We start from the raw sequence: 25,141 nt of genomic DNA on the forward strand, positions 1-25,141 counted from the left end.
CGTATACATTTCACCTAAAGACACGGGGATCACAGCTACAGCCAGGATACTCCAACCGAGGTAAACGCGTGTGGGATACATCATCTCCAGATTATCTGCAGATAATAAATGCATTCCCTCTCTCCTGCAGCAGCTTCTGCGGGTAAGCTCCTCTCTCACTGCCCTGAACTGAGGATCTTCAGGATTTACAAACGTGCCTCTAAAGTCCACACGGGGATCTCCCTCATCTGCCCTGAGATCAGCTTTCTCCATCTGTTTATGGGACTGGCCTGCGGGCTGTATTCAGTCAGGACAATTCGTTTCTCATTACAGCAAGCAGGTTTATTTGCACTATTAATAACAGGAATACATAAAACTTCCTGGAGTTAGGGTCCAGCGGCAGTTTGTGGGGGCTGTTTCAGATTAAACGCGCTTCACATGCAGTTTGAGCGCAATTGTTTCATGCAAATGGTTTAACCAGGGTATAATTTATGCACCAATCTCATTAAATTTATTTTTATCTGTTTAAAGTGATTGATTAGGGTAAGTCATTTGCTAAAAAAAAAAGAAAAGGTTATATGCATTAGGTATTGAGTATGGAGTCAGTGCGACACCTGCAGGTGAGGTGAATGCTTTGTACAACAACCAAACTGATATTTTAGAGCTGCACAGTAAATACCTTTTGAGTGACTTCATTGTTGTGGAGAATCTTTAAAAACATTAGAGAGAACAAACTGTAAATGATTGCTGTTCAGTGTTTATGAATATTATATATAATGTGATGCGCTATTCAGTAACAAAACAATAAAGTATATAATGGATTTAAAGGTAACCACACACACTCACAATTTTCTCATATCATTGTATAATTGACTTGGTGATAAGCCTGCACCATATATAACATCACCACTCATACGTATACTTACAGAAAACAGGAGACTTGTAACACAATTTTGACAAATTTTATCAGCATCAAAAATGGTGTTTATGAATTCAAACAGCAGTTTTGCACCAGGGAAAAACACATTGATCCCAGCAGCAGCTGTTTGACATTATGTAAAGTACCTTGAATTCACTCACTGAATTTAGTAATCTTTATTGATGCTGCTGGCACAGAAATATGATCATTGCCTGGTTTATGTTTAACAGCAATAGTGACAGCATTTCCTGCAGGTCTGATGGTGCTGACTGAACCTCTACATAAAATGATTTAACGGCTTCCTGCATGCTAAATACATTGTCAAATTAATCCCACTTTTCCCACAGCAATACATAACTAATATTGCTGACTGCAGCAACCAATAAAAAATATCGTTAATTGCTACTTTTGTTAATAAATGTAAGACTTTTCAATACTTTCTAAGGCCTTTTTTGAGGAAACAGTACACAGTGCTTTTTAAAACTTTACAAGACATGCAGAAAAATTGTTTAAAAATCCCAAATACATCTTTTGACATTTGTGCATTAGGTTTGAGAGCTCTGTCAAAACTACATCAGCCAGTTCAAGAAGCAGACAGGTTGTCCTGAAGCTTGCCTCTCTCACCAGGTTTGACTTTGTTTGAGCAGCAGAGAATTGTCTTCGTGATGCTGCCCCTGAGATTCTGATCTCTAAAGCCGTAGATGAGCGGGCTGAGAAAGCGTGGAGTGAGGATGAAACAGTAATAATTAAAAAAGGAAATGTCCGTTGGTAGCCAGTTGGTATGCAACACTAAGAAAGTTTCAGTGATGGGGTGAGTGAAGGACAAAATGCACAGCAGCAGCTGAAAGCCGTGTAGCAGCACCGTGTGCATGGCTTTGCTCACAGACACTTTGTCCTGTCTCAGCTTCCTTGTTTCCAGCAGGATTCTAACGTATGTAAAGAGGATGACAACAGCCACGACTGCAAAAAAGAGAATATATATACCAAATTGGAACAAAGCCTCGACTGGAGATGTTGTGACAATGGTAGGTTTGCAAAGCACAGAGGTGGAGAGGATATCCACTGCAGCAGAATCCCTCGCAACGATGGAGTACTTAACAATAGGGTAGATACAGCTGATGAGCCACAGGGACAGAATAATTACCCAGATACGGTCTGAGCGCCAGGCGGCCGGGCGCTGCAGCGGATAGAAGATGGCAACATAGCGCTCCAGACACATGGTGGCCAGGATTAAAGGTGTGTTCTGGAACGTGGCAGTAGAAAGGACTAGCAGAGGAATACAGTAGGCAATAGACAATTTCACCTCGCCAATGACAAACAGGAAGAGCAGCACAGAGGACAAGAGCTGGAGAGTGTCATTAGTCAGCATGTAGGCAAACAGGATGTAACGGGTGGAGTCCAGGTACTGCCTGTGAGATGCAAAGATGTGCAACATGACAGCAATGCAGTAGAGGAAGATGCAGAAGACAGGGATAACAGCACACACCTTGATGATCACAGACAGGCTGTTGTAGGTAGTTGCATTGCCTGGAAATTCAGTCAAATTATGCATTTTTCAACTGGGCACTAGAGCCAACCTGTTAAAGAGAAATAAGTTTAACGTCAAGACACCCACTAAAATACATCCTAAAATATACAGGTATTTTTTTGATAATTTAATTAGGATTAGAATAAGCATACAATTGAGCTAATAACATAAAAGAGCAACACAAATGCTTGATAATTGAGAAAGAACCCTCACAAAACAACAAAACATACTATTTTGTCTTTTTCTATATTTGCACTTTGACTTAGTACACATTCAACCTTCAGAATAAAAGAGCCTTACACTCACCTAAGAATGTCTTCATCAGTCAGAAGAAAAGCTTTGGATTGCTGTACTTCTTATCATACAGCTTAAATGTACAACATCTTTGGGATGTTCTGCCTCTTATCTCAAGTGTTTGGCCCAATTCCTCCAGAGACACATTATTTACGTGCTATCGTCATGCAGCATGACGTTTCTCATTGATGAAGATTTCAGTGGGGATATGGGATCCTGTTGCAGTATGGAAGCAGTTCAGCAGACAAGTTCACCATGTATGATATCAAAATAACCTGTTTTGATTAAAGGGGCCTGTATAAAAGCAAAGCCCCTTTTTAATTCTTATTCTTCAGCTGACATCTAATCCCATGCGTACTCTTTTAAAATCAGACAAACACCAGTTCGTATACGGAACCACAGCTTCAAGGTGACTCATTGCTGACACTGGTAACCCGGGATCTTTCTCCATTTATTCCAAATCTTCTGTCCAACGGACCAAAGCCAAATATGTTTTGATTACTATGTAAGACAAAGAAAAGCAGAGAAGTTGGAATCACCAAATATTTTGACATGTTTGCTTTAAAAAATGAATGAAATTATGAATTTATTATCAAAATAGTTTGCTATTAATTTTCTTTTGATCGACTAGTCGATTAACCGACTAATTGTTGCAGCTTTAGTGTCCTTAGACTTTATAAAATAATATATTCTATGTTCTCAACCTGATTCATTGACTGGATGTGAATCTAAGAGATTACACGTGTCTGACCTCTCAAGCTAGTACATTGTGGATAGATCTACATGTCTACTGATCAAATAACACCGTCAGGATTATTTTTAAAGTAAGAAGGTCATGAACACTGGCCACAGTATATCTCTTTAGCTGGACTCAAGTTGCTTTTGTAGCTGACTTAACTTGATTAAGTAGGTGCTGACTACCGGCCTGACAGCACCCAAATAAAAACTGAGTGACACGAGGCTCCCCAGATTGTATCCACAACCCATCTAGATAGCACACAAACAAAAATTCCAGTGTACCATTTAACCCCCCAAAAGCACACTCAACTAATCACACACACAACTTATCTCCGCTACCACACACTCAGTTCACAACATTGCGCCCCATAATTTGAGAACAGTTAGTCTCTAAAGAACCAATGAATTCTTATATTCTGCAGATCTCAGAATAGCCTGAGGGAAGCATCAGTAGTTCTCCTGCTTTAAAATGCCTCCAAATAAAATGGACAAGCTACAAACATCTGTTAACAAACCCTACCGGTTTTGAGGATCAGTTTATATAAAAGCATGTGCAGGCAGTTCTTTTGCTGACGACACCCTAAAACTAAGCATCTCTGTATGATGGTGTCAGATAATCTCAGCCTCAGTACAAGTGAAGGCAAGCTCATGCTCTTTGCTCCAAAGACCTCTGCTGCGTGAGATAATGTCTTTTCCATCAGGATTTCTCTCCCACACAGTGCCCTGCCCTTACACATCACCACTGTACATAAACAGTGGAATTCATTGCAGGGAAACCTTTTTTTCCCCTTTCTTACTTGTATAATAGTATTTTCATCTTCACATGAAACGGATTCCCAGGCACGCAATGGGAAGAAGTCCACTTGTTTTCAGGCTGACTGGATTCCCATCTCACAGTGACTGACAGGTTTGGAATAAAATTATTTTGCAGACCTTTGGAATGGGATGTTAATGAAGGGGGGGGGGGGGGGGACACTTTCACAGCAACATCTTTCAAATATCTCTCCCTTTCATTACTCGTGCACTCGCAGCTTATTTTACTCTGAAAAGAGACCACGAAGGATGACAGACTTCTTTCAACACTCTCATCACATTTCTTTGCTGAATTTTAGGGAATACAGATGAGAAGAACAAACAGTTGGTGGGGAGTAGCACAGTACATATCCTTGAGAAATGTACAATTTGAGGTATTGTGCCTTATATTTTTATTTCATATTACTTTATACATTTACTCCATTGCAAGCTATAGATAGTTACTTTGCAGAATACGATTTTTGAAATCTTTGAATCTAATACATTGCTGAAGAACAAACCTGTGGTTCCCAACATGTTTGGGCTGTGAACCCTGAAGAGTTGTTAGTAGTTTCCCCAAAGAGTGATTTCCCCTTTAAACTTCTAACATGGTTACATTTCAATAACTGTTAAAACAACGAGAGGAAAAAATAAAGGAAAATAATGGATTGTGTACCTTTCCAACCAGAAAGCAGTCATCACCAGACAGCGCGACAGACACTGCGGGCAGGTAGACATCAATAGGCTCGCCATTAGTGACTCTCTGGAAACGACCCCTTACGAGGCTCGCAACCTGGAGAGCATACACATCCTGCAGCCTCATCAGGCCCTTGGCAGCCCCCTGGAGGTCTTCCAGTTTGGGCAGAACGCCCTCTTCCTCCTTGTAACTGGACCTGAGGGCTGGACAGCAGAGTGCCAAAAGGTGAGCTGGGGGGCTGGGGTGGTGACAGCAGAGAAGAGGAGGGGGGCGTCAGTTATCACCACCAGATGTGTCTGTAAAGAACGCGGTGAGCCAACCTTGTGTGTTCTCCAGGGCTTCATTGCTGTGGACTACATTCAGCCACTCTGAATGCAGCCTCTTGATCAGGCTGAATGCCACCAGCGGGTTTGCCATCGCGGTTGCCCGGCCTTGGTAAAGTTCAGTGTGCAGGTCTGACACTTTGGCATAAAAGCTGTGGGGAAAATTGTAGACTGCAGTTACAAAAAGAAAGAGGAGACCAAGCGCTCAGACAGTTTTGCATGCAGCAAGTGAGACGTGGGAACCTTACAGTGCTTTTGAAAAATAGAAAAGAGAATGCTCTCTTTGGCACAGCAAGATTTATTTAGTCGGGTATATTGGTTGAAAAAAAAAAAAAGACCAATGTCCACCTTACAGGGCAGAAATAGTAACAACAGATTGATTAAAGGTGGTACTTTACATCAACAACACACTGGAAATAAACATTAATCAATACTAACAGCTATGATACCAAAATGTTGACATCATACAAAAAGATATATTTACCATACAAAATGTATAACTCAGTATGAGGATCATTGGGCACGATTAAGAAGGTTGTTTATATAGTAACATTGTGCCATAAGATAACTTAGATTCTTTGACTTTCTGGACGGAAAGATCTGCAACATTTACCACTATCATCATCAACATCATCATCACATATTGTTAAAACTGATGAATAAAGCTGATGCATGACCCATTTTCCAACCTCACATCACAAAACAGCCACCACAATTAAGCAAATGTTTTGATGGTCAAAGGGGCTCCTCCAGGAAATTAAATTATAAAATTGGTGGGAAGTGACTGGATAAGTCTTTAATAATGAAGGTTTCTGACTGGAAAGAAACTGCAGCTGATTAAACACTCTTCTTGTAAAGAAACATCCGAAAACAGAACTTAATTAAACTGTGTTATTTCCACAAGTTTAGACAAGTTTAAGTCAAATCTCACGAGCTGTAAATCAGACAAGAACCGATGTCATCAGGTGACTTGATTTTCTTTGGTTGGACTTGTGTCATTTTTGTATAATTTCATCCAAATGAGGTTAATTTAAATGCAGGATTCCCAGCTGTGGGTCTATGTGACCATAAATCTCCACATGTGCTCTCACCCTCATTCCCAAACGCATGTCCCATTATTACTCACTGTCTGTGGAGGGGTTACAGGGTTTGTCACAGTCTAGTATCTTTACAGTAAGTAAAAAATGCTGTGAATTAGTCCTTTAACTCGCCACAGACAGTTCAGATGTGCGGTGATGTTTCTCAGAGTTGTGGACCAACAAAACCCCGAGGAACTCAATGAATAGTTTAACATGTGTCCTCTTGCATGTCACTCACCGCTTGATGTCCTCCAGTCGCTCTGACTCGTGGTCAATGTAAGTTCTCAAGTAATCGATCAGCTTCCGTTCAACACCGATCGCCTGCTTGACGTTCAGCAGCGACGTATACATTTCACCTAAAGACACGGGGATCACAGCTACAGCCAGGAGACTCCAACCGAGGTAAACGCGTGTGGGATACATCATCTCCAGATTATCTGCAGATAATAAATGCATTCCCTCTCTCCTGCAGCAGCTTCTGCGGGTAAGCTCCTCTCTCACTGCCCTGAACTGAGGATCTTCAGGATTTACAAACGTGCCTCTAAAGTCCACACGGGGATCTCCCTCATCTGCCCTGAGATCAGCTTTCTCCATCTGTTTATGGGACTGGCCTGCGGGCTGTATTCAGTCAGGACAATTCGTTTCTCATTACAGCAAGCAGGTTTATTTGCACTATTAATAACAGGAATACATAAAACTTCCTGGAGTTAGGGTCCAGCGGCAGTTTGTGGGGGCTGTTTCAGATTAAACGCGCTTCACATGCAGTTTGAGCGCAATTGTTTCATGCAAATGGTTTAACCAGGGTATAATTTATGCACCAATCTCATTAAATTTATTTTTATCTGTTTAAAGTGATTGATTAGGGTAAGTCATTTGCTAAAAAAAAAAGAAAAGGTTATATGCATTAGGTATTGAGTATGGAGTCAGTGCGACACCTGCAGGTGAGGTGAATGCTTTGTACAACAACCAAACTGATATTTTAGAGCTGCACAGTAAATACCTTTTGAGTGACTTCATTGTTGTGGAGAATCTTTAAAAACATTAGAGAGAACAAACTGTAAATGATTGCTGTTCAGTGTTTATGAATATTATATATAATGTGATGCGCTATTCAGTAACAAAACAATAAAGTATATAATGGATTTAAAGGTAACCACACACACTCACAATTTTCTCATATCATTGTATAATTGACTTGGTGATAAGCCTGCACCATATATAACATCACCACTCATACGTATACTTACAGAAAACAGGAGACTTGTAACACAATTTTGACAAATTTTATCAGCATCAAAAATGGTGTTTATGAATTCAAACAGCAGTTTTGCACCAGGGAAAAACACATTGATCCCAGCAGCAGCTGTTTGACATTATGTAAAGTACCTTGAATTCACTCACTGAATTTAGTAATCTTTATTGATGCTGCTGGCACAGAAATATGATCACTGCCTGGTTTATGTTTAACAGCAATAGTGACAGCATTTCCTGCAGGTCTGATGGTGCTGACTGAACCTCTACATAAAATGATTTAACGGCTTCCTGCATGCTAAATACATTGTCAAATTAATCCCACTTTTCCCACAGCAATACATAACTAATATTGCTGACTGCAGCAACCAATAAAAAATATCGTTAATTGCTACTTTTGTTAATAAATGTAAGACTTTTCAATACTTTCTAAGGCCTTTTTTGAGGAAACAGTACACAGTGCTTTTTAAAACTTTACAAGACATGCAGAAAAATTGTTTAAAAATCCCAAATACATCTTTTGACATTTGTGCATTAGGTTTGAGAGCTCTGTCAAAACTACATCAGCCAGTTCAAGAAGCAGACAGGTTGTCCTGAAGCTTGCCTCTCTCACCAGGTTTGACTTTGTTTGAGCAGCAGAGAATTGTCTTCGTGATGCTGCCCCTGAGATTCTGATCTCTAAAGCCGTAGATGAGCGGGCTGAGAAAGCGTGGAGTGAGGATGAAACAGTAATAATTAAAAAAGGAAATGTCCGTTGGTAGCCAGTTGGTATGCAACACTAAGAAAGTTTCAGTGATGGGGTGAGTGAAGGACAAAATGCACAGCAGCAGCTGAAAGCCGTGTAGCAGCACCGTGTGCATGGCTTTGCTCACAGACACTTTGTCCTGTCTCAGCTTCCTTGTTTCCAGCAGGATTCTAACGTATGTAAAGAGGATGACAACAGCCACGACTGCAAAAAAGAGAATATATATACCAAATTGGAACAAAGCCTCGACTGGAGATGTTGTGACAATGGTAGGTTTGCAAAGCACAGAGGTGGAGAGGATATCCACTGCAGCAGAATCCCTCGCAACGATGGAGTACTTAACAATAGGGTAGATACAGCTGATGAGCCACAGGGACAGAATAATTACCCAGATACGGTCTGAGCGCCAGGCGGCCGGGCGCTGCAGCGGATAGAAGATGGCAACATAGCGCTCCAGACACATGGTGGCCAGGATTAAAGGTGTGTTCTGGAACGTGGCAGTAGAAAGGACTAGCAGAGGAATACAGTAGGCAATAGACAATTTCACCTCGCCAATGACAAACAGGAAGAGCAGCACAGAGGACAAGAGCTGGAGAGTGTCATTAGTCAGCATGTAGGCAAACAGGATGTAACGGGTAGAGTCCAGGTACTGCCTGTGAGATGCAAAGATGTGCAACATGACAGCAATGCAGTAGAGGAAGATGCAGAAGACAGGGATAACAGCACACACCTTGATGATCACAGACAGGCTGTTGTAGGTAGTTGCATTGCCTGGAAATTCAGTCAAATTATGCATTTTTCAACTGGGCACTAGAGCCAACCTGTTAAAGAGAAATAAGTTTAACGTCAAGACACCCACTAAAATACATCCTAAAATATACAGGTATTTTTTTGATAATTTAATTAGGATTAGAATAAGCATACAATTGAGCTAATAACATAAAAGAGCAACACAAATGCTTGATAATTGAGAAAGAACCCTCACAAAACAACAAAACATACTATTTTGTCTTTTTCTATATTTGCACTTTGACTTAGTACACATTCAACCTTCAGAATAAAAGAGCCTTACACTCACCTAAGAATGTCTTCATCAGTCAGAAGAAAAGCTTTGGATTGCTGTACTTCTTATCATACAGCTTAAATGTACAACATCTTTGGGATGTTCTGCCTCTTATCTCAAGTGTTTGGCCCAATTCCTCCAGAGACACATTATTTACGTGCTATCGTCATGCAGCATGACGTTTCTCATTGATGAAGATTTCAGTGGGGATATGGGATCCTGTTGCAGTATGGAAGCAGTTCAGCAGACAAGTTCACCATGTATGATATCAAAATAACCTGTTTTGATTAAAGGGGCCTGTATAAAAGCAAAGCCCCTTTTTAATTCTTATTCTTCAGCTGACATCTAATCCCATGCGTACTCTTTTAAAATCAGACAAACACCAGTTCGTATACGGAACCACAGCTTCAAGGTGACTCATTGCTGACACTGGTAACCCGGGATCTTTCTCCATTTATTCCAAATCTTCTGTCCAACGGACCAAAGCCAAATATGTTTTGATTACTATGTAAGACAAAGAAAAGCAGAGAAGTTGGAATCACCAAATATTTTGACATGTTTGCTTTAAAAAATGAATGAAATTATGAATTTATTATCAAAATAGTTTGCTATTAATTTTCTTTTGATCGACTAGTCGATTAACCGACTAATTGTTGCAGCTTTAGTGTCCTTAGACTTTATAAAATAATATATTCTATGTTCTCAACCTGATTCATTGACTGGATGTGAATCTAAGAGATTACACGTGTCTGACCTCTCAAGCTAGTACATTGTGGATAGATCTACATGTCTACTGATCAAATAACACCGTCAGGATTATTTTTAAAGTAAGAAGGTCATGAACACTGGCCACAGTATATCTCTTTAGCTGGACTCAAGTTGCTTTTGTAGCTGACTTAACTTGATTAAGTAGGTGCTGACTACCGGCCTGACAGCACCCAAATAAAAACTGAGTGACACGAGGCTCCCCAGATTGTATCCACAACCCATCTAGATAGCACACAAACAAAAATTCCAGTGTACCATTTAACCCCCCAAAAGCACACTCAACTAATCACACACACACACGACTTATCTCCGCTACCACACACTCAGTTCACAACATTGCGCCCCATAATTTGAGAACAGTTAGTCTCTAAAGAACCAATGAATTCTTATATTCTGCAGATCTCAGAATAGCCTGAGGGAAGCATCAGTAGTTCTCCTGCTTTAAAATGCCTCCAAATAAAATGGACAAGCTACAAACATCTGTTAACAAACCCTACCGGTTTTGAGGATCAGTTTATATAAAAGCATGTGCAGGCAGTTCTTTTGCTGACGACACCCTAAAACTAAGCATCTCTGTATGATGGTGTCAGATAATCTCAGCCTCAGTACAAGTGAAGGCAAGCTCATGCTCTTTGCTCCAAAGACCTCTGCTGCGTGAGATAATGTCTTTTCCATCAGGATTTCTCTCCCACATAGTGCCCTGCCCTTACACATCACCACTGTACATAAACAGTGGAATTCATTGCAGGGAAACCTTTTTTCCCCCTTTCTTACTTGTATAATAGTATTTTCATCTTCACATGAAACGGATTCCCAGGCACGCAATGGGAAGAAGTCCACTTGTTTTCAGGCTGACTGGATTCCCATCTCACAGTGACTGACAGGTTTGGAATAAAATTATTTTGCAGACCATTGGAATGGGATGTTAATGAAGGGGGGGGGGGGGGGGGGTACACTTTCACAGCAACATCTTTCAAATATCTCTCCCTTTCATTACTCGTGCACTCGCAGCTTATTTTACTCTGAAAAGAGACCACGAAGGATGACAGACTTCTTTCAACACTCTCATCACATTTCTTTGCTGAATTTTAGGGAATACAGATGAGAAGAACAAACAGTTGGTGGGGAGTAGCACAGTACATATCCTTGAGAAATGTACAATTTGAGGTATTGTGCCTTATATTTTTATTTCATATTACTTTATACATTTACTCCATTGCAAGCTATAGATAGTTACTTTGCAGAATACGATTTTTGAAATCTTTGAATCTAATACATTGCTGAAGAACAAACCTGTGGTTCCCAACATGTTTGGGCTGTGAACCCTGAAAAGAGTTGTTAGTAGTTTCCCCAAAGAGTGATTTCCCCTTTAAACTTCTAACATGGTTACATTTCAATAACTGTTAAAACAACGAGAGGAAAAAATAAAGGAAAATAATGGATTGTGTACCTTTCCAACCAGAAAGCAGTCATCACCAGACAGCGCGACAGACACTGCGGGCAGGTAGACATCAATAGGCTCGCCATTAGTGACTCTCTGGAAACGACCCCTTACGAGGCTCGCAACCTGGAGAGCATACACATCCTGCAGCCTCATCAGGCCCTTGGCAGCCCCCTGGAGGTCTTCCAGTTTGGGCAGATCGCCCTCTTCCTCCTTGTAACTGGACCTGAGGGCTGGACAGCAGAGTGCCAAAAGGTGAGCTGGGGGGCTGGGGTGGTGACAGCAGAGAAGAGGAGGGGGGCGTCAGTTATCACCACCAGATGTGTCTGTAAAGAACGCGGTGAGCCAACCTTGTGTGTTCTCCAGGGCTTCATTGCTGTGGACTACATTCAGCCACTCTGAATGCAGCCTCTTGATCAGGCTGAATGCCACCAGCGGGTTTGCCATCGCGGTTGCCCGGCCTTGGTAAAGTTCAGTGTGCAGGTCTGACACTTTGGCATAAAAGCTGTGGGGAAAATTGTAGACTGCAGTTACAAAAAGAAAGAGGAGACCAAGCGCTCAGACAGTTTTGCATGCAGCAAGTGAGACGTGGGAACCTTACAGTGCTTTTGAAAAATAGAAAAGAGAATGCTCTCTTTGGCACAGCAAGATTTATTTAGTCGGGTATATTGGTTGAAAAAAAAAAAAAGACCAATGTCCACCATACAGGGCAGAAATAGTAACAACAGATTGATTAAAGGTGGTACTTTACATCAACAACACACTGGAAATAAACATTAATCAATACTAACAGCTATGATACCAAAATGTTGACATCATACAAAAAGATATATTTACCATACAAAATGTATAACTCAGTATGAGGATCATTGGGCACGATTAAGAAGGTTGTTTATATAGTAACATTGTGCCATAAGATAACTTAGATTCTTTGACTTTCTGGACGGAAAGATCTGCAACATTTACCACTATCATCATCATCAACATCATCATCAACATCATCATCACATATTGTTAAAACTGATGAATAAAGCTGATGCATGACCCATTTTCCAACCTCACATCACAAAACAGCCACCACAATTAAGCAAATGTTTTTATGGTCAAAGGGGCTCCTCCAGGAAATTAAATTATAAAATTGGTGGGAAGTGACTGGATAAGTCTTTAATAATGAAGGTTTCTGACTGGAAAGAAACTGCAGCTGATTAAACACTCTTCTTGTAAAGAAACATCCGAAAACAGAACTTAATTAAACTGTGTTATTTCCACAAGTTTAGACAAGTTTAAGTCAAATCTCACGAGCTGTAAATCAGACAAGAACCGATGTCATCAGGTGACTTGATTTTCTTTGGTTGGACTTGTGTCATTTTTGTATAATTTCATCCAAATGAGGTTAATTTAAATGCAGGATTCCCAGCTGTGGGTCTATGTGACCATAAATCTCCACATGTGCTCTCACCCTCATTCCCAAACGCATGTCCCATTATTACTCACTGTCTGTGGAGGGGTTACAGGGTTTGTCACAGTCTAGTATCTTTACAGTAAGTAAAAAATGCTGTGAATTAGTCCTTTAACTCGCCACAGACAGTTCAGATGTGCGGTGATGTTTCTCAGAGTTGTGGACCAACAAAACCCCGAGGAACTCAATGAATAGTTTAACATGTGTCCTCTTGCATGTCACTCACCGCTTGATGTCCTCCAGTCGCTCTGACTCGTGGTCAATGTAAGTTCTCAAGTAATCGATCAGCTTCCGTTCAACACCGATCGCCTGCTTGACGTTCAGCAGCGACGTATACATTTCACCTAAAGACACGGGGATCACAGCTACAGCCAGGAGACTCCAACTGAGGTAAACGCGTGTGGGATACATCATCTCCAGATTATCTGCAGATAATAAATGCATTCCCTCTCTCCTGCAGCAGCTTCTGCGGGTAAGCTCCTCTCTCACTGCCCTGAACTGAGGATCTTCAGGATTTACAAACGTGCCTCTAAAGTCCACACGGGGATCTCCCTCATCTGCCCTGAGATCAGCTTTCTCCATCTGTTTATGGGACTGGCCTGCGGGCTGTATTCAGTCAGGACAATTCGTTTCTCATTACAGCAAGCAGGTTTATTTGCACTATTAATAACAGGAATACATAAAACTTCCTGGAGTTAGGGTCCAGCGGCAGTTTGTGGGGGCTGTTTCAGATTAAACGCGCTTCACATGCAGTTTGAGCGCAATTGTTTCATGCAAATGGTTTAACCAGGGTATAATTTATGCACCAATCTCATTCAATTTATTTTTATCTGTTTAAAGTGATTGATTAGGGTAAGTCATTTGCTAAAAAAAAAAGAAAAGGTTATATGCATTAGGTATTGAGTATGGAGTCAGTGCGACACCTGCAGGTGAGGTGAATGCTTTGTACAACAACCAAACTGATATTTTAGAGCTGCACAGTAAATACCTTTTGAGTGACTTCATTGTTGTGGAGAATCTTTAAAAACATTAGAGAGAACAAACTGTAAATGATTGCTGTTCAGTGTTTATGAATATTATATATAATGTGATGCGCTATTCAGTAACAAAACAATAAAGTATATAATGGATTTAAAGGTAACCACACAAACTCACAATTTTCTCATATCATTGTATAATTGACTTGGTGATAAGCCTGCACCATATATAACATCACCACTCATACGTATACTTACAGAAAACAGGAGACTTGTAACACAATTTTGACAAATTTTATCAGCATCAAAAATGGTGTTTATGAATTCAAACAGCAGTTTTGCACCAGGGAAAAACACATTGATCCCAGCAGCAGCTGTTTGACATTATGTAAAGTACCTTGAATTCACTCACTGAATTTAGTAATCTTTATTGATGCTGCTGGCACAGAAATATGATCACTGCCTGGTTTATGTTTAACAGCAATAGTGACAGCATTTCCTGCAGGTCTGATGGTGCTGACTGAACCTCTACATAAAATGATTTAACGGCTTCCTGCATGCTAAATACATTGTCAAATTAATCCCACTTTTCCCACAGCAATACATAACTAATATTGCTGACTGCAGCAACCAATAAAAAATATCGTTAATTGCTACTTTTGTTAATAAATGTAAGACTTTTCAATACTTTCTAAGGCCTTTTTTGAGGAAACAGTACACAGTGCTTTTTAAAACTTTACAAGACATGCAGAAAAATTGTTTAAAAATCCCAAATACATCTTTTGACATTTGTGCATTAGGTTTGAGAGCTCTGTCAAAACTACATCAGCCAGTTCAAGAAGCAGACAGGTTGTCCTGAAGCTTGCCTCTCTCGCCGGGTTTGACTTTGTTTGAGCAGCAGAGAATTGTCTTCGTGATGCTGCCCCTGAGATTCTGATCTCTAAAGCCGTAGATGAGCGGACTGAGAAAGCGTGGAGTGAGGATGAAACAGTAATAATTAAAAAAGGAAATGTCCGTTGGTAGCCAGTTGGTATGCAACACTAAGAAAGTTTCAGTGATGGGGTGAGTGAAGGACAAAATGCACAGCAGCAGCTGAAATCCGTGTAGCAGCACCGTGTGCATGGCTTTGCTCACAGACACTTTGTCCTGTCTCAGCTTCCTTGTTTCCAGCAGGATTCTAACGTATGTAAAGAGGATGACAACAGCCACGACTGCAAAAAAGAGAATATATATACCAAATTGGAACAAAGCCTCGACTGGAGATGTTGTGACAATGGTAGGTTTGCAAAGCACAGAGGTGGAGAGGATATCCACTGCAGCAGAATCCCTCGCAACGATGGAGTACTTAACAATAGGGTAGATACAGCTGATGAGCCACAGGGACAGAATAATTACCCAGATACGGTCTGAGCGCCAGGCGGCCGGGCGCTGCAGCGGATAGAAGATGGCAACATAGCGCTCCAGACACATGGTGGCCAGGATTAAAGGTGTGTTCTGGAACGTGGCAGTAGAAAGGACTAGCAGAGGAATACAGTAGGCAATAGACAATTTCACCTCGCCAATGACAAACAGGAAGAGCAGCACAGAGGACAAGAGCTGGAGAGTGTCATTAGTCAGCATGTAGGCAAACAGGATGTAACGGGTGGAGTCCAGGTACTGCCTGTGAGATGCAAAGATGTGCAACATGACAGCAATGCAGTAGAGGAAGATGCAGAAGACAGGGATAACAGCACACACCTTGATGATCACAGACAGGCTGTTGTAGGTAGTTGCATTGCCTGGAAATTCAGTCAAATTATGCATTTTTCAACTGGGCACTAGAGCCAACCTGTTAAAGAGAAATAAGTTTAACGTCAAGACACCCACTAAAATACATCCTAAAATATACAGGTATTTTTTTGATAATTTAATTAGGATTAGAATAAGCATACAATTGAGCTAATAACATAAAAGAGCAACACAAATGCTTGATAATTGAGAAAGAACCCTCACAAAACAACAAAACATACTATTTTGTCTTTTTCTATATTTGCACTTTGACTTAGTACACATTCAACCTTCAGAATAAAAGAGCCTTACACTCACCTAAGAATGTCTTCATCAGTCAGAAGAAAAGCTTTGGATTGCTGTACTTCTTATCATACAGCTTAAATGTACAACATCTTTGGGATGTTCTGCCTCTTATCTCAAGTGTTTGGCCCAATTCCTCCAGAGACACATTATTTACGTGCTATCGTCATGCAGCATGACGTTTCTCATTGATGAAGATTTCAGTGGGGATATGGGATCCTGTTGCAGTATGGAAGCAGTTCAGCAGACAAGTTCACAATGTATGATATCAAAATAACCTGTTTTGATTAAAGGGGCCTGTATAAAAGCAAAGCCCCTTTTTAATTCTTATTCTTCAGCTGACATCTAATCCCATGCGTACTCTTTTAAAATCAGACAAACACCAGTTCGTATACGGAACCACAGCTTCAAGGTGACTCATTGCTGACACTGGTAACCCGGGATCTTTCTCCATTTATTCCAAATCTTCTGTCCAACGGACCAAAGCCAAATATGTTTTGATTACTATGTAAGACAAAGAAAAGCAGAGAAGTTGGAATCACCAAATATTTTGACATGTTTGCTTTAAAAAATGAATGAAATTATGAATTTATTATCAAAATAGTTTGCTATTAATTTTCTTTTGATCGACTAGTCGATTAACCGACTAATTGTTGCAGCTTTAGTGTCCTTAGACTTTATAAAATAATATATTCTATGTTCTCAACCTGATTCATTGACTGGATGTGAATCTAAGAGATTACACGTGTCTGACCTCTCAAGCTAGTACATTGTGGATAGATCTACATGTCTACTGATCAAATAACACCGTCAGGATTATTTTTAAAGTAAGAAGGTCATGAACACTGGCCACAGTATATCTCTTTAGCTGGACTCAAGTTGCTTTTGTAGCTGACTTAACTTGATTAAGTAGGTGCTGACTACCGGCCTGACAGCACCCAAATAAAAACTGAGTGACACGAGGCTCCCCAGATTGTATCCACAACCCATCTAGATAGCACACAAACAAAAATTCCAGTGTACCATTTAACCCCCCAAAAGCACACTCAACTAATCACACACACAACGACTTATCTCCGCTACCACACACTCAGTTCACAACATTGCGCCCCATAATTTGAGAACAGTTAGTCTCTAAAGAACCAATGAATTCTTATATTCTGCAGATCTCAGAATAGCCTGAGGGAAGCATCAGTAGTTCTCCTGCTTTAAAATGCCTCCAAATAAAATGGACAAGCTACAAACATCTGTTAACAAACCCTACCGGTTTTGAGGATCAGTTTATATAAAAGCATGTGCAGGCAGTTCTTTTGCTGACGACACCCTAAAACTAAGCATCTCTGTATGATGGTGTCAGATAATCTCAGCCTCAGTACAAGTGAAGGCAAGCTCATGCTCTTTGCTCCAAAGACCTCTGCTGCGTGAGATAATGTCTTTTCCATCAGGATTTCTCTCCCACACAGTGCCCTGCCCTTACACATCACCACTGTACATAAACAGTGGAATTCATTGCAGGGAAACCTTTTTTTCCCCTTTCTTACTTGTATAATAGTATTTTCATCTTCACATGAAACGGATTCCCAGGCACGCAATGGGAAGAAGTCCACTTGTTTTCAGGCTGACTGGATTCCCATCTCACAGTGACTGACAGGTTTGGAATAAAATTATTTTGCAGACCTTTGGAATGGGATGTTAATGAAGGGGGGGGGGGGGGGGGGGGGTACACTTTCACAGCAACATCTTTCAAATATCTCTCCCTTTCATTACTCGTGCACTCGCAGCTTATTTTACTCTGAAAAGAGACCACGAAGGATGACAGACTTCTTTCAACACTCTCATCACATTTCTTTGCTGAATTTTAGGGAATACAGATGAGAAGAACAAACAGTTGGTGGGGAGTAGCACAGTACATATCCTTGAGAAATGTACAATTTGAGGTATTGTGCCTTATATTTTTATTTCATATTACTTTATACATTTACTCCATTGCAAGCTATAGATAGTTACTTTGCAGAATACGATTTTTGAAATCTTTGAATCTAATACATTGCTGAAGAACAAACCTGTGGTTCCCAACATGTTTGGGCTGTGAACCCTGAAAAGAGTTGTTAGTAGTTTCCCCAAAGAGTGATTTCCCCTTTAAACTTCTAACATGGTTACATTTCAATAACTGTTAAAACAACGAGAGGAAAAAATAAAGGAAAATAATGGATTGTGTACCTTTCCAACCAGAAAGCAGTCATCACCAGACAGCGCGACAGACACTGCGGGCAGGTAGACATCAATAGGCTCGCCATTAGTGACTCTCTGGAAACGACCCCTTACGAGGCTCGCAACCTGGAGAGCATACACATCCTGCAGCCTCATCAGGCCCTTGGCAGCCCCCTGGAGGTCTTCCAGTTTGGGCAGATCGCCCTCTTCCTCCTTGTAACTGGACCTGAGGGCTGGACAGCAGAGTGCCAAAAGGTGAGCTGGGGGGCTGGGGTGGTGACAGCAGAGAAGAGGAGGGGGGCGTCAGTTATCACCACCAGATGTGTCTGTAAAGAACGCGGTGAGCCAACCTTGTGTGTTCTCCAGGGCTTCATTGCTGTGGACTACATTCAGCCACTCTGAATGCAGCCTCTTGATCAGGCTGAATGCCACCAGCGGGTTTGCCATCGCGGTTGCCCGGCCTTGGTAAAGTTCAGTGTGCAGGTCTGACACTTTGGCATAAAAGCTGTGGGGAAAATTGTAGACTGCAGTTACAAAAAGAAAGAGGAGACCAAGCGCTCAGACAGTTTTGCATGCAGCAAGTGAGACGTGGGAACCTTACAGTGCTTTTGAAAAATAGAAAAGAGAATGCTCTCTTTGGCACAGCAAGATTTATTTAGTCGGGTATATTGGTTGAAAAAAAAAAAAAGACCAATGTCCACCTTACAGGGCAGAAATAGTAACAACAGATTGATTAAAGGTGGTACTTTACATCAACAACACACTGGAAATAAACATTAATCAATACTAACAGCTATGATACCAAAATGTTGACATCATACAAAAAGATATATTTACCATACAAAATGTATAACTCAGTATGAGGATCATTGGGCACGATTAAGAAGGTTGTTTATATAGTAACATTGTGCCATAAGATAACTTAGATTCTTTGACTTTCTGGACGGAAAGATCTGCAACATTTACCACTATCATCATCATCAACATCATCATCAACATCATCATCACATATTGTTAAAACTGATGAATAAAGCTGATGCATGACCCATTTTCCAACCTCACATCACAAAACAGCCACCACAATTAAGCAAATGTTTTTATGGTCAAAGGGGCTCCTCCAGGAAATTAAATTATAAAATTGGTGGGAAGTGACTGGATAAGTCTTTAATAATGAAGGTTTCTGACTGGAAAGAAACTGCAGCTGATTAAACACTCTTCTTGTAAAGAAACATCCGAAAACAGAACTTAATTAAACTGTGTTATTTCCACAAGTTTAGACAAGTTTAAGTCAAATCTCACGAGCTGTAAATCAGACAAGAACCGATGTCATCAGGTGACTTGATTTTCTTTGGTTGGACTTGTGTCATTTTTGTATAATTTCATCCAAATGAGGTTAATTTAAATGCAGGATTCCCAGCTGTGGGTCTATGTGACCATAAATCTCCACATGTGCTCTCACCCTCATTCCCAAACGCATGTCCCATTATTACTCACTGTCTGTGGAGGGGTTACAGGGTTTGTCACAGTCTAGTATCTTTACAGTAAGTAAAAAATGCTGTGAATTAGTCCTTTAACTCGCCACAGACAGTTCAGATGTGCGGTGATGTTTCTCAGAGTTGTGGACCAACAAAACCCCGAGGAACTCAATGAATAGTTTAACATGTGTCCTCTTGCATGTCACTCACCGCTTGATGTCCTCCAGTCGCTCTGACTCGTGGTCAATGTAAGTTCTCAAGTAATCGATCAGCTTCCGTTCAACACCGATCGCCTGCTTGACGTTCAGCAGCGACGTATACATTTCACCTAAAGACACGGGGATCACAGCTACAGCCAGGAGACTCCAACTGAGGTAAACGCGTGTGGGATACATCATCTCCAGATTATCTGCAGATAATAAATGCATTCCCTCTCTCCTGCAGCAGCTTCTGCGGGTAAGCTCCTCTCTCACTGCCCTGAACTGAGGATCTTCAGGATTTACAAACGTGCCTCTAAAGTCCACACGGGGATCTCCCTCATCTGCCCTGAGATCAGCTTTCTCCATCTGTTTATGGGACTGGCCTGCGGGCTGTATTCAGTCAGGACAATTCGTTTCTCATTACAGCAAGCAGGTTTATTTGCACTATTAATAACAGGAATACATAAAACTTCCTGGAGTTAGGGTCCAGCGGCAGTTTGTGGGGGCTGTTTCAGATTAAACGCGCTTCACATGCAGTTTGAGCGCAATTGTTTCATGCAAATGGTTTAACCAGGGTATAATTTATGCACCAATCTCATTCAATCTATTTTTATCTGTTTAAAGTGATTGATTAGGGTAAGTAATTTGCTAAAAAAAAAAGAAAAGGTTATATGCATTAGGTATTGAGTATGGAGTCAGTGCGACACCTGCAGGTGAGGTGAATGCTTTGTACAACAACCAAACTGATATTTTAGAGCTGCACAGTGAAGACCTTTTGAGTGACTTCATTGTTGTGGAGAATCTTTAAAAACATTAGAGAACAAACTGTAAATGATTGCTGTTCAGTGTTTATGAATATTATATATAATGTGATGCGCTATTCAGTAACAAAACAATAAAGTATATAATGGATTTAAAGGTAACCACACAAACTCACAATTTTCTCATATCATTGTATAATTGACTTGGTGATAAGCCTGCACCATATATATCATCACCACTCATACGTATACTTACAGAAAACAGGAGACTTGTAACACAATTTTGACAAATTTTATCAGCATCAAAAATGGTGTTTATGAATTCAAACAGCAGTTTTGCACCAGGGAAAAACACATTGATCCCAGCAGCAGCTGTTTGACATTATGTAAAGTACCTTGAATTCACTCACTGAATTTAGTAATCTTTATTGATGCTGCTGGCACAGAAATATGATCATTGCCTGGTTTATGTTTAACAGCAATAGTGACAGCATTTCCTGCAGGTCTGATGGTGCTGACTGAACCTCTACATAAAATGATTTAACGGCTTCCTGCATGTTAAATACATTGTCAAATTAATCCCACTTTTCCCACTTCGTTCAAATAAACTACCAATAAATGCAGCAACTAATAAAAAATATCGTTAATTGCTACTTTTGTTAATAAATGTAAGACTTTTCAATACTTTCTAAGGCCTTTTTTGAGGAAACAGTACACAGTGCTTTTTAAAACTTTACAAGACATGCAGAAAAATTGTTTAAAAATCCCAAATACATCTTTTGACATTTGTGCATTAGGTTTGAGAGCTCTGTCAAAACTACATCAGCCAGTCAAAGAAGCAGACAGGTTGTCCTGAAGCTTGCCTCTCTCGCCGGGTTTGACTTTGTTTGAGCAGCAGAGAATTGTCTTCGTGATGCTGCCCCTGAGATTCTGATCTCTAAAGCCGTAGATGAGCGGACTGAGAAAGCGTGGAGTGAGGATGAAACAGAAATAATTAAAAAAGGCAATGTCCTCTGGTAGCCAGTTGGTATGCAACACTAAGAACATTTCAGTGATGGGGTGAGTGAAGGACAAAATGCACAGCAGCAGCTGAAAGCCGTGTAGCAGCACCGTGTGCATGGCTTTGCTCAAAGACACTTTGTCCTGTCTCAGCTTCCTTGTTTCCAGCAGGATTCTAACGTATGTAAAGAGGATGACAACAGCCACGACTACAAAAAAGAGAATATATATACCAAGTTGGAACAAAGCCTGGACTGGAGATGTTGTGACAATGGCAGATTTGCAAAGCACAGAGGTGGAGAGGATATCCACTGCAGCAGAATCTCTCGCAACGATGGAGTACTTAACAATAGGGTAGATACAGCTGATGAGCCACAGGGACAGAATAATTACCCAGATACGGTCTGAGCGCCAGGCGGCCGGGCGCTGCAGCGGATAGAAGATGGCAACATAGCGCTCCAGACACATGGTGGCCAGGATTAAAGGTGTGTTCTGGAACGTGGCAGTAGAAAGGACTAGCAGAGGAATACAGTAGGCAATAGACAATTTCACCTGGCCCATGACAAACAGGAAGAGCAGCACAGAGGACAAGAGCTGGAGAGTGTCATTAGTCAGCATGTAGGCAAACAGGATGTAACGGGTGGAGTCCAGGTACTGCCTGTGAGATGCAAAGATGTGCAACATGACAGCAATGCAGTAGAGGAAGATGCAGAAGACAGGGATAACCACACACACCTTGATGATCACAGACAGGCTGTTGTAGGTAGTTGCATTCCCTGGAAATTCAGTCAAATTATGCATTTTTCAACTGGGCACTAGAGCCAACCTGTTAAAGAGAAATAAGTTTAACGTCAAGACACCCACTAAAATACATCCTAAAATATACAGGTATTTTTTTGATAATTTAATTAGGATTAGAATAAGCATACAATTGAGCTAATAACATAAAAGAGCAACACAAATGCTTGATAATTGAGAAAGAACCCTCACAAAACAACAAAACATACTATTTTGTCTTTTTCTACTATTTGCACTTTGACTTAGTACACATTCAACCTTCAGAATAAAAGAGCCTTACACTCACCTAAGAATGTCTTCATCAGTCAGAAGAAAAGCTTTGGATTGCTGTACTTCTTATCATACAGCTTAAATGTACAACATCTTTGGGATGTTCTGCCTCTTATCTCAAGTGTTTGGCCCAATTCCTCCAGAGACACATTATTTACGTGCTATCGTCATGCAGCATGACGTTTCTCATTGATGAAGATTTCAGTGGGGATATGGGATCCTGTTGCAGTATGGAAGCAGTTCAGCAGACAAGTTCACAATGTATGATATCAAAATAACCTGTTTTGATTAAAGGGGCCTGTATAAAAGCAAAGCCCCTTTTTTAATTCTTATTCTTCAGCTGACATCTAATCCCATGCGTACTCTTTTAAAATCAGACAAACACCAGTTCGTATTTGGAACCACGGCTTCAAGGTGACTCATTGCTGACACTGGCAACCCGGGATCTTTCTCCATTTATTCCAAATTTACAACCACGATAGGCCTTTTTCACAGCAGACATTTTGACTTGTCCTAGTGGGAGAGGCGCAGGTGTAATTAATCACACTAACGATGGCTCTGTTGTATTCAAGTGTCCCAGTGAGAGTGACAGTTTGGTCGCGCAAACACTCGCGACCCATCACGCTTAAATGTGTGGACACTGTGCAGAAGACTTTCAGCTGGTGAAGTTGTGTGAAACTGATTGGCACTGAAGAGGTCATAGTTTTTTGGGAGGTACATATAACTACTGGACCGACTGGAAAACCACACTGGTAGCTGCAAAATGTCCCGTGAAGTGTTTAAAAAAACAAAATTGCTGATACAGAGCAGTTTCACGAAATTGAGCCTTTTCCAGCTGGAGGAGGGATCTCTCGTATTGATTGTTGACACTGGGTGATTCTGCTGAGTGGACACTTTCAAGTGCACTGGGTCAGTTGTTCCAGCTGTGTCTTGTACAATGCAGTTTGTGAACTATTGAGCAAAGTGTTTTGGCAGTGTCCCTCACTTTTAGTGTGACGGTGGACTGTGAGACTGAGTTTGTGAGCTGCATACATGGCTGTCAGTCAAGGGAAGTCAATGACTGCAGGACAACCAAAAGACATTCTTTGGCCTGAATCAAGAACTGTGAGTGGTGTTGAGATGCCCAGTATATGTTGATAATGGGTGCTGTAAAGTTCACAGCTGACTCTTGAGAAAGCACCACAAAGATATTTGAGACTGTTTTGTAGCGGTAGGCCTGTCCTTGTTCTAATGCCAGTCAAACCAGTGGTGGAAAGTAACTAATGACATCTACTCAAGTGCTTCTCTTAAGCACAATTTTCATGATACTTTATACTTATCAACAAGTTACTTTGCAGATTTAGATCAGTAGTACAAAATATCATCAAAAAATGTATTTAGCTATATTTTTCTAGCATATTAAGTAGTTCAAATTAGCCCCACCTTTACGACCTGCAGCATTGAAGTGCACATTAATGCAGCAATTATCATAATACAATTGGTCATTCTGCAAAATGACTGCTTTTACTTTTGTACTGTTAGGATATTTTGATATGAATAGGTTTGTATTACATCAGTTACATTTTGAATGCAGGAATTTTACTTGTAACAGAATATTTCACTATTACACTGTGGTATAACTACTTTTAGTTAAGTAAAATAATTTCCTCAACAACTGACAGCCACAAAAATAAAGACAGACTTATTTTAAGCATAAAAAGTTTGCCATCTGACCCACAGTAAACGTGTATCTTTGTGAAACTGGTCTTGGGAGACAATAAAGACTCCGCTGTCAGCATGAGTAAAGTTAATATTTTGAACTCAACAACATTAGTTAAAGTTAAGATAAATGTCAGACATAATCAACGTATGTTGCTATCAGGTAAGTTCATGGTTTGAGTCAGGGTTCATGGACGTTGCACTTGGCAGTTACATTTTATTTGGCTGAACATATGTGAACAGAGAGAGAGAGAGAGAGAGTGGGGGTTGTATGTTGTTGACAGTCGATACAAAGATCAGTACTGATAACACTTGGTGGCTTTGTATTTCAAAACTTGACCAGAAATAACCTGACTCCAATTTCACAGAATGTATCATACATCCGCCTTATCTTTTTTGACAGTGTTCCAGTGTCACACACATACACGTTACTGACGTCAGTAATCACAGAAGAGAAGTAGGCTAACCTGCAGGTACAACGTCAGTATTGTTTTAAAGAAGATGATGAAACCCAGAAAGAGATGTCTCTGTAGTGTGAATGACACACAATGAGCAGCACTATAGGTGAGATACTGTGCGACATCTCCAGAGCGCACATCTCGTATC

General features: G+C 40.6%; 4 protein-coding genes across 4 annotated transcripts; all 4 read right to left on the reverse strand.

The window, feature by feature from the left end:
- Window positions 1–1,305: 1,305 nt before the first annotated feature.
- On the reverse strand, window positions 1,306–2,464 carry LOC142958981 (odorant receptor 131-2-like). Its single transcript, XM_076100071.1, has one exon. It carries the CDS (start codon window positions 2,448–2,450, stop codon window positions 1,482–1,484), a length of 969 nt encoding a protein of 322 aa, XP_075956186.1. The 5' UTR covers window positions 2,451–2,464; the 3' UTR covers window positions 1,306–1,481.
- Window positions 2,465–7,644: 5,180 nt separating this feature from the next.
- On the reverse strand, window positions 7,645–9,155 carry LOC142958973 (odorant receptor 131-2-like). The gene has a single exon (XM_076100059.1). The coding sequence runs from the start codon at window positions 9,139–9,141 to the stop codon at window positions 8,173–8,175; it is 969 nt and encodes a 322-aa protein (XP_075956174.1). The 5' UTR covers window positions 9,142–9,155; the 3' UTR covers window positions 7,645–8,172.
- A 5,732-nt stretch (window positions 9,156–14,887) lies between these two features.
- Window positions 14,888–16,232, reverse strand: LOC142959051 (odorant receptor 131-2-like). Its single transcript, XM_076100197.1, has 2 exons — window positions 16,133–16,232; window positions 14,888–15,870 (listed from the first exon to the last, which is right to left on the reverse strand). Exon 2 carries the CDS (start codon window positions 15,854–15,856, stop codon window positions 14,888–14,890), a length of 969 nt encoding a protein of 322 aa, XP_075956312.1. The 5' UTR covers window positions 15,857–15,870; window positions 16,133–16,232.
- A 5,360-nt stretch (window positions 16,233–21,592) lies between these two features.
- On the reverse strand, window positions 21,593–22,947 carry LOC142959418 (odorant receptor 131-2-like). Its single transcript, XM_076100678.1, has 2 exons — window positions 22,848–22,947; window positions 21,593–22,584 (listed from the first exon to the last, which is right to left on the reverse strand). The coding sequence occupies exon 2, from the start codon at window positions 22,568–22,570 to the stop codon at window positions 21,593–21,595; it is 978 nt and encodes a 325-aa protein (XP_075956793.1). The 5' UTR covers window positions 22,571–22,584; window positions 22,848–22,947.
- Window positions 22,948–25,141: the final 2,194 nt, after the last annotated feature.

The sequence above is a fragment of the Anarhichas minor genome, unplaced genomic scaffold (assembly GCF_050575085.1).
Source record: "Anarhichas minor isolate MPS153535 unplaced genomic scaffold, ASM5057508v1 ptg000026l, whole genome shotgun sequence".
Classification (NCBI taxonomy): Eukaryota; Metazoa; Chordata; class Actinopteri; order Perciformes; family Anarhichadidae; genus Anarhichas; species Anarhichas minor.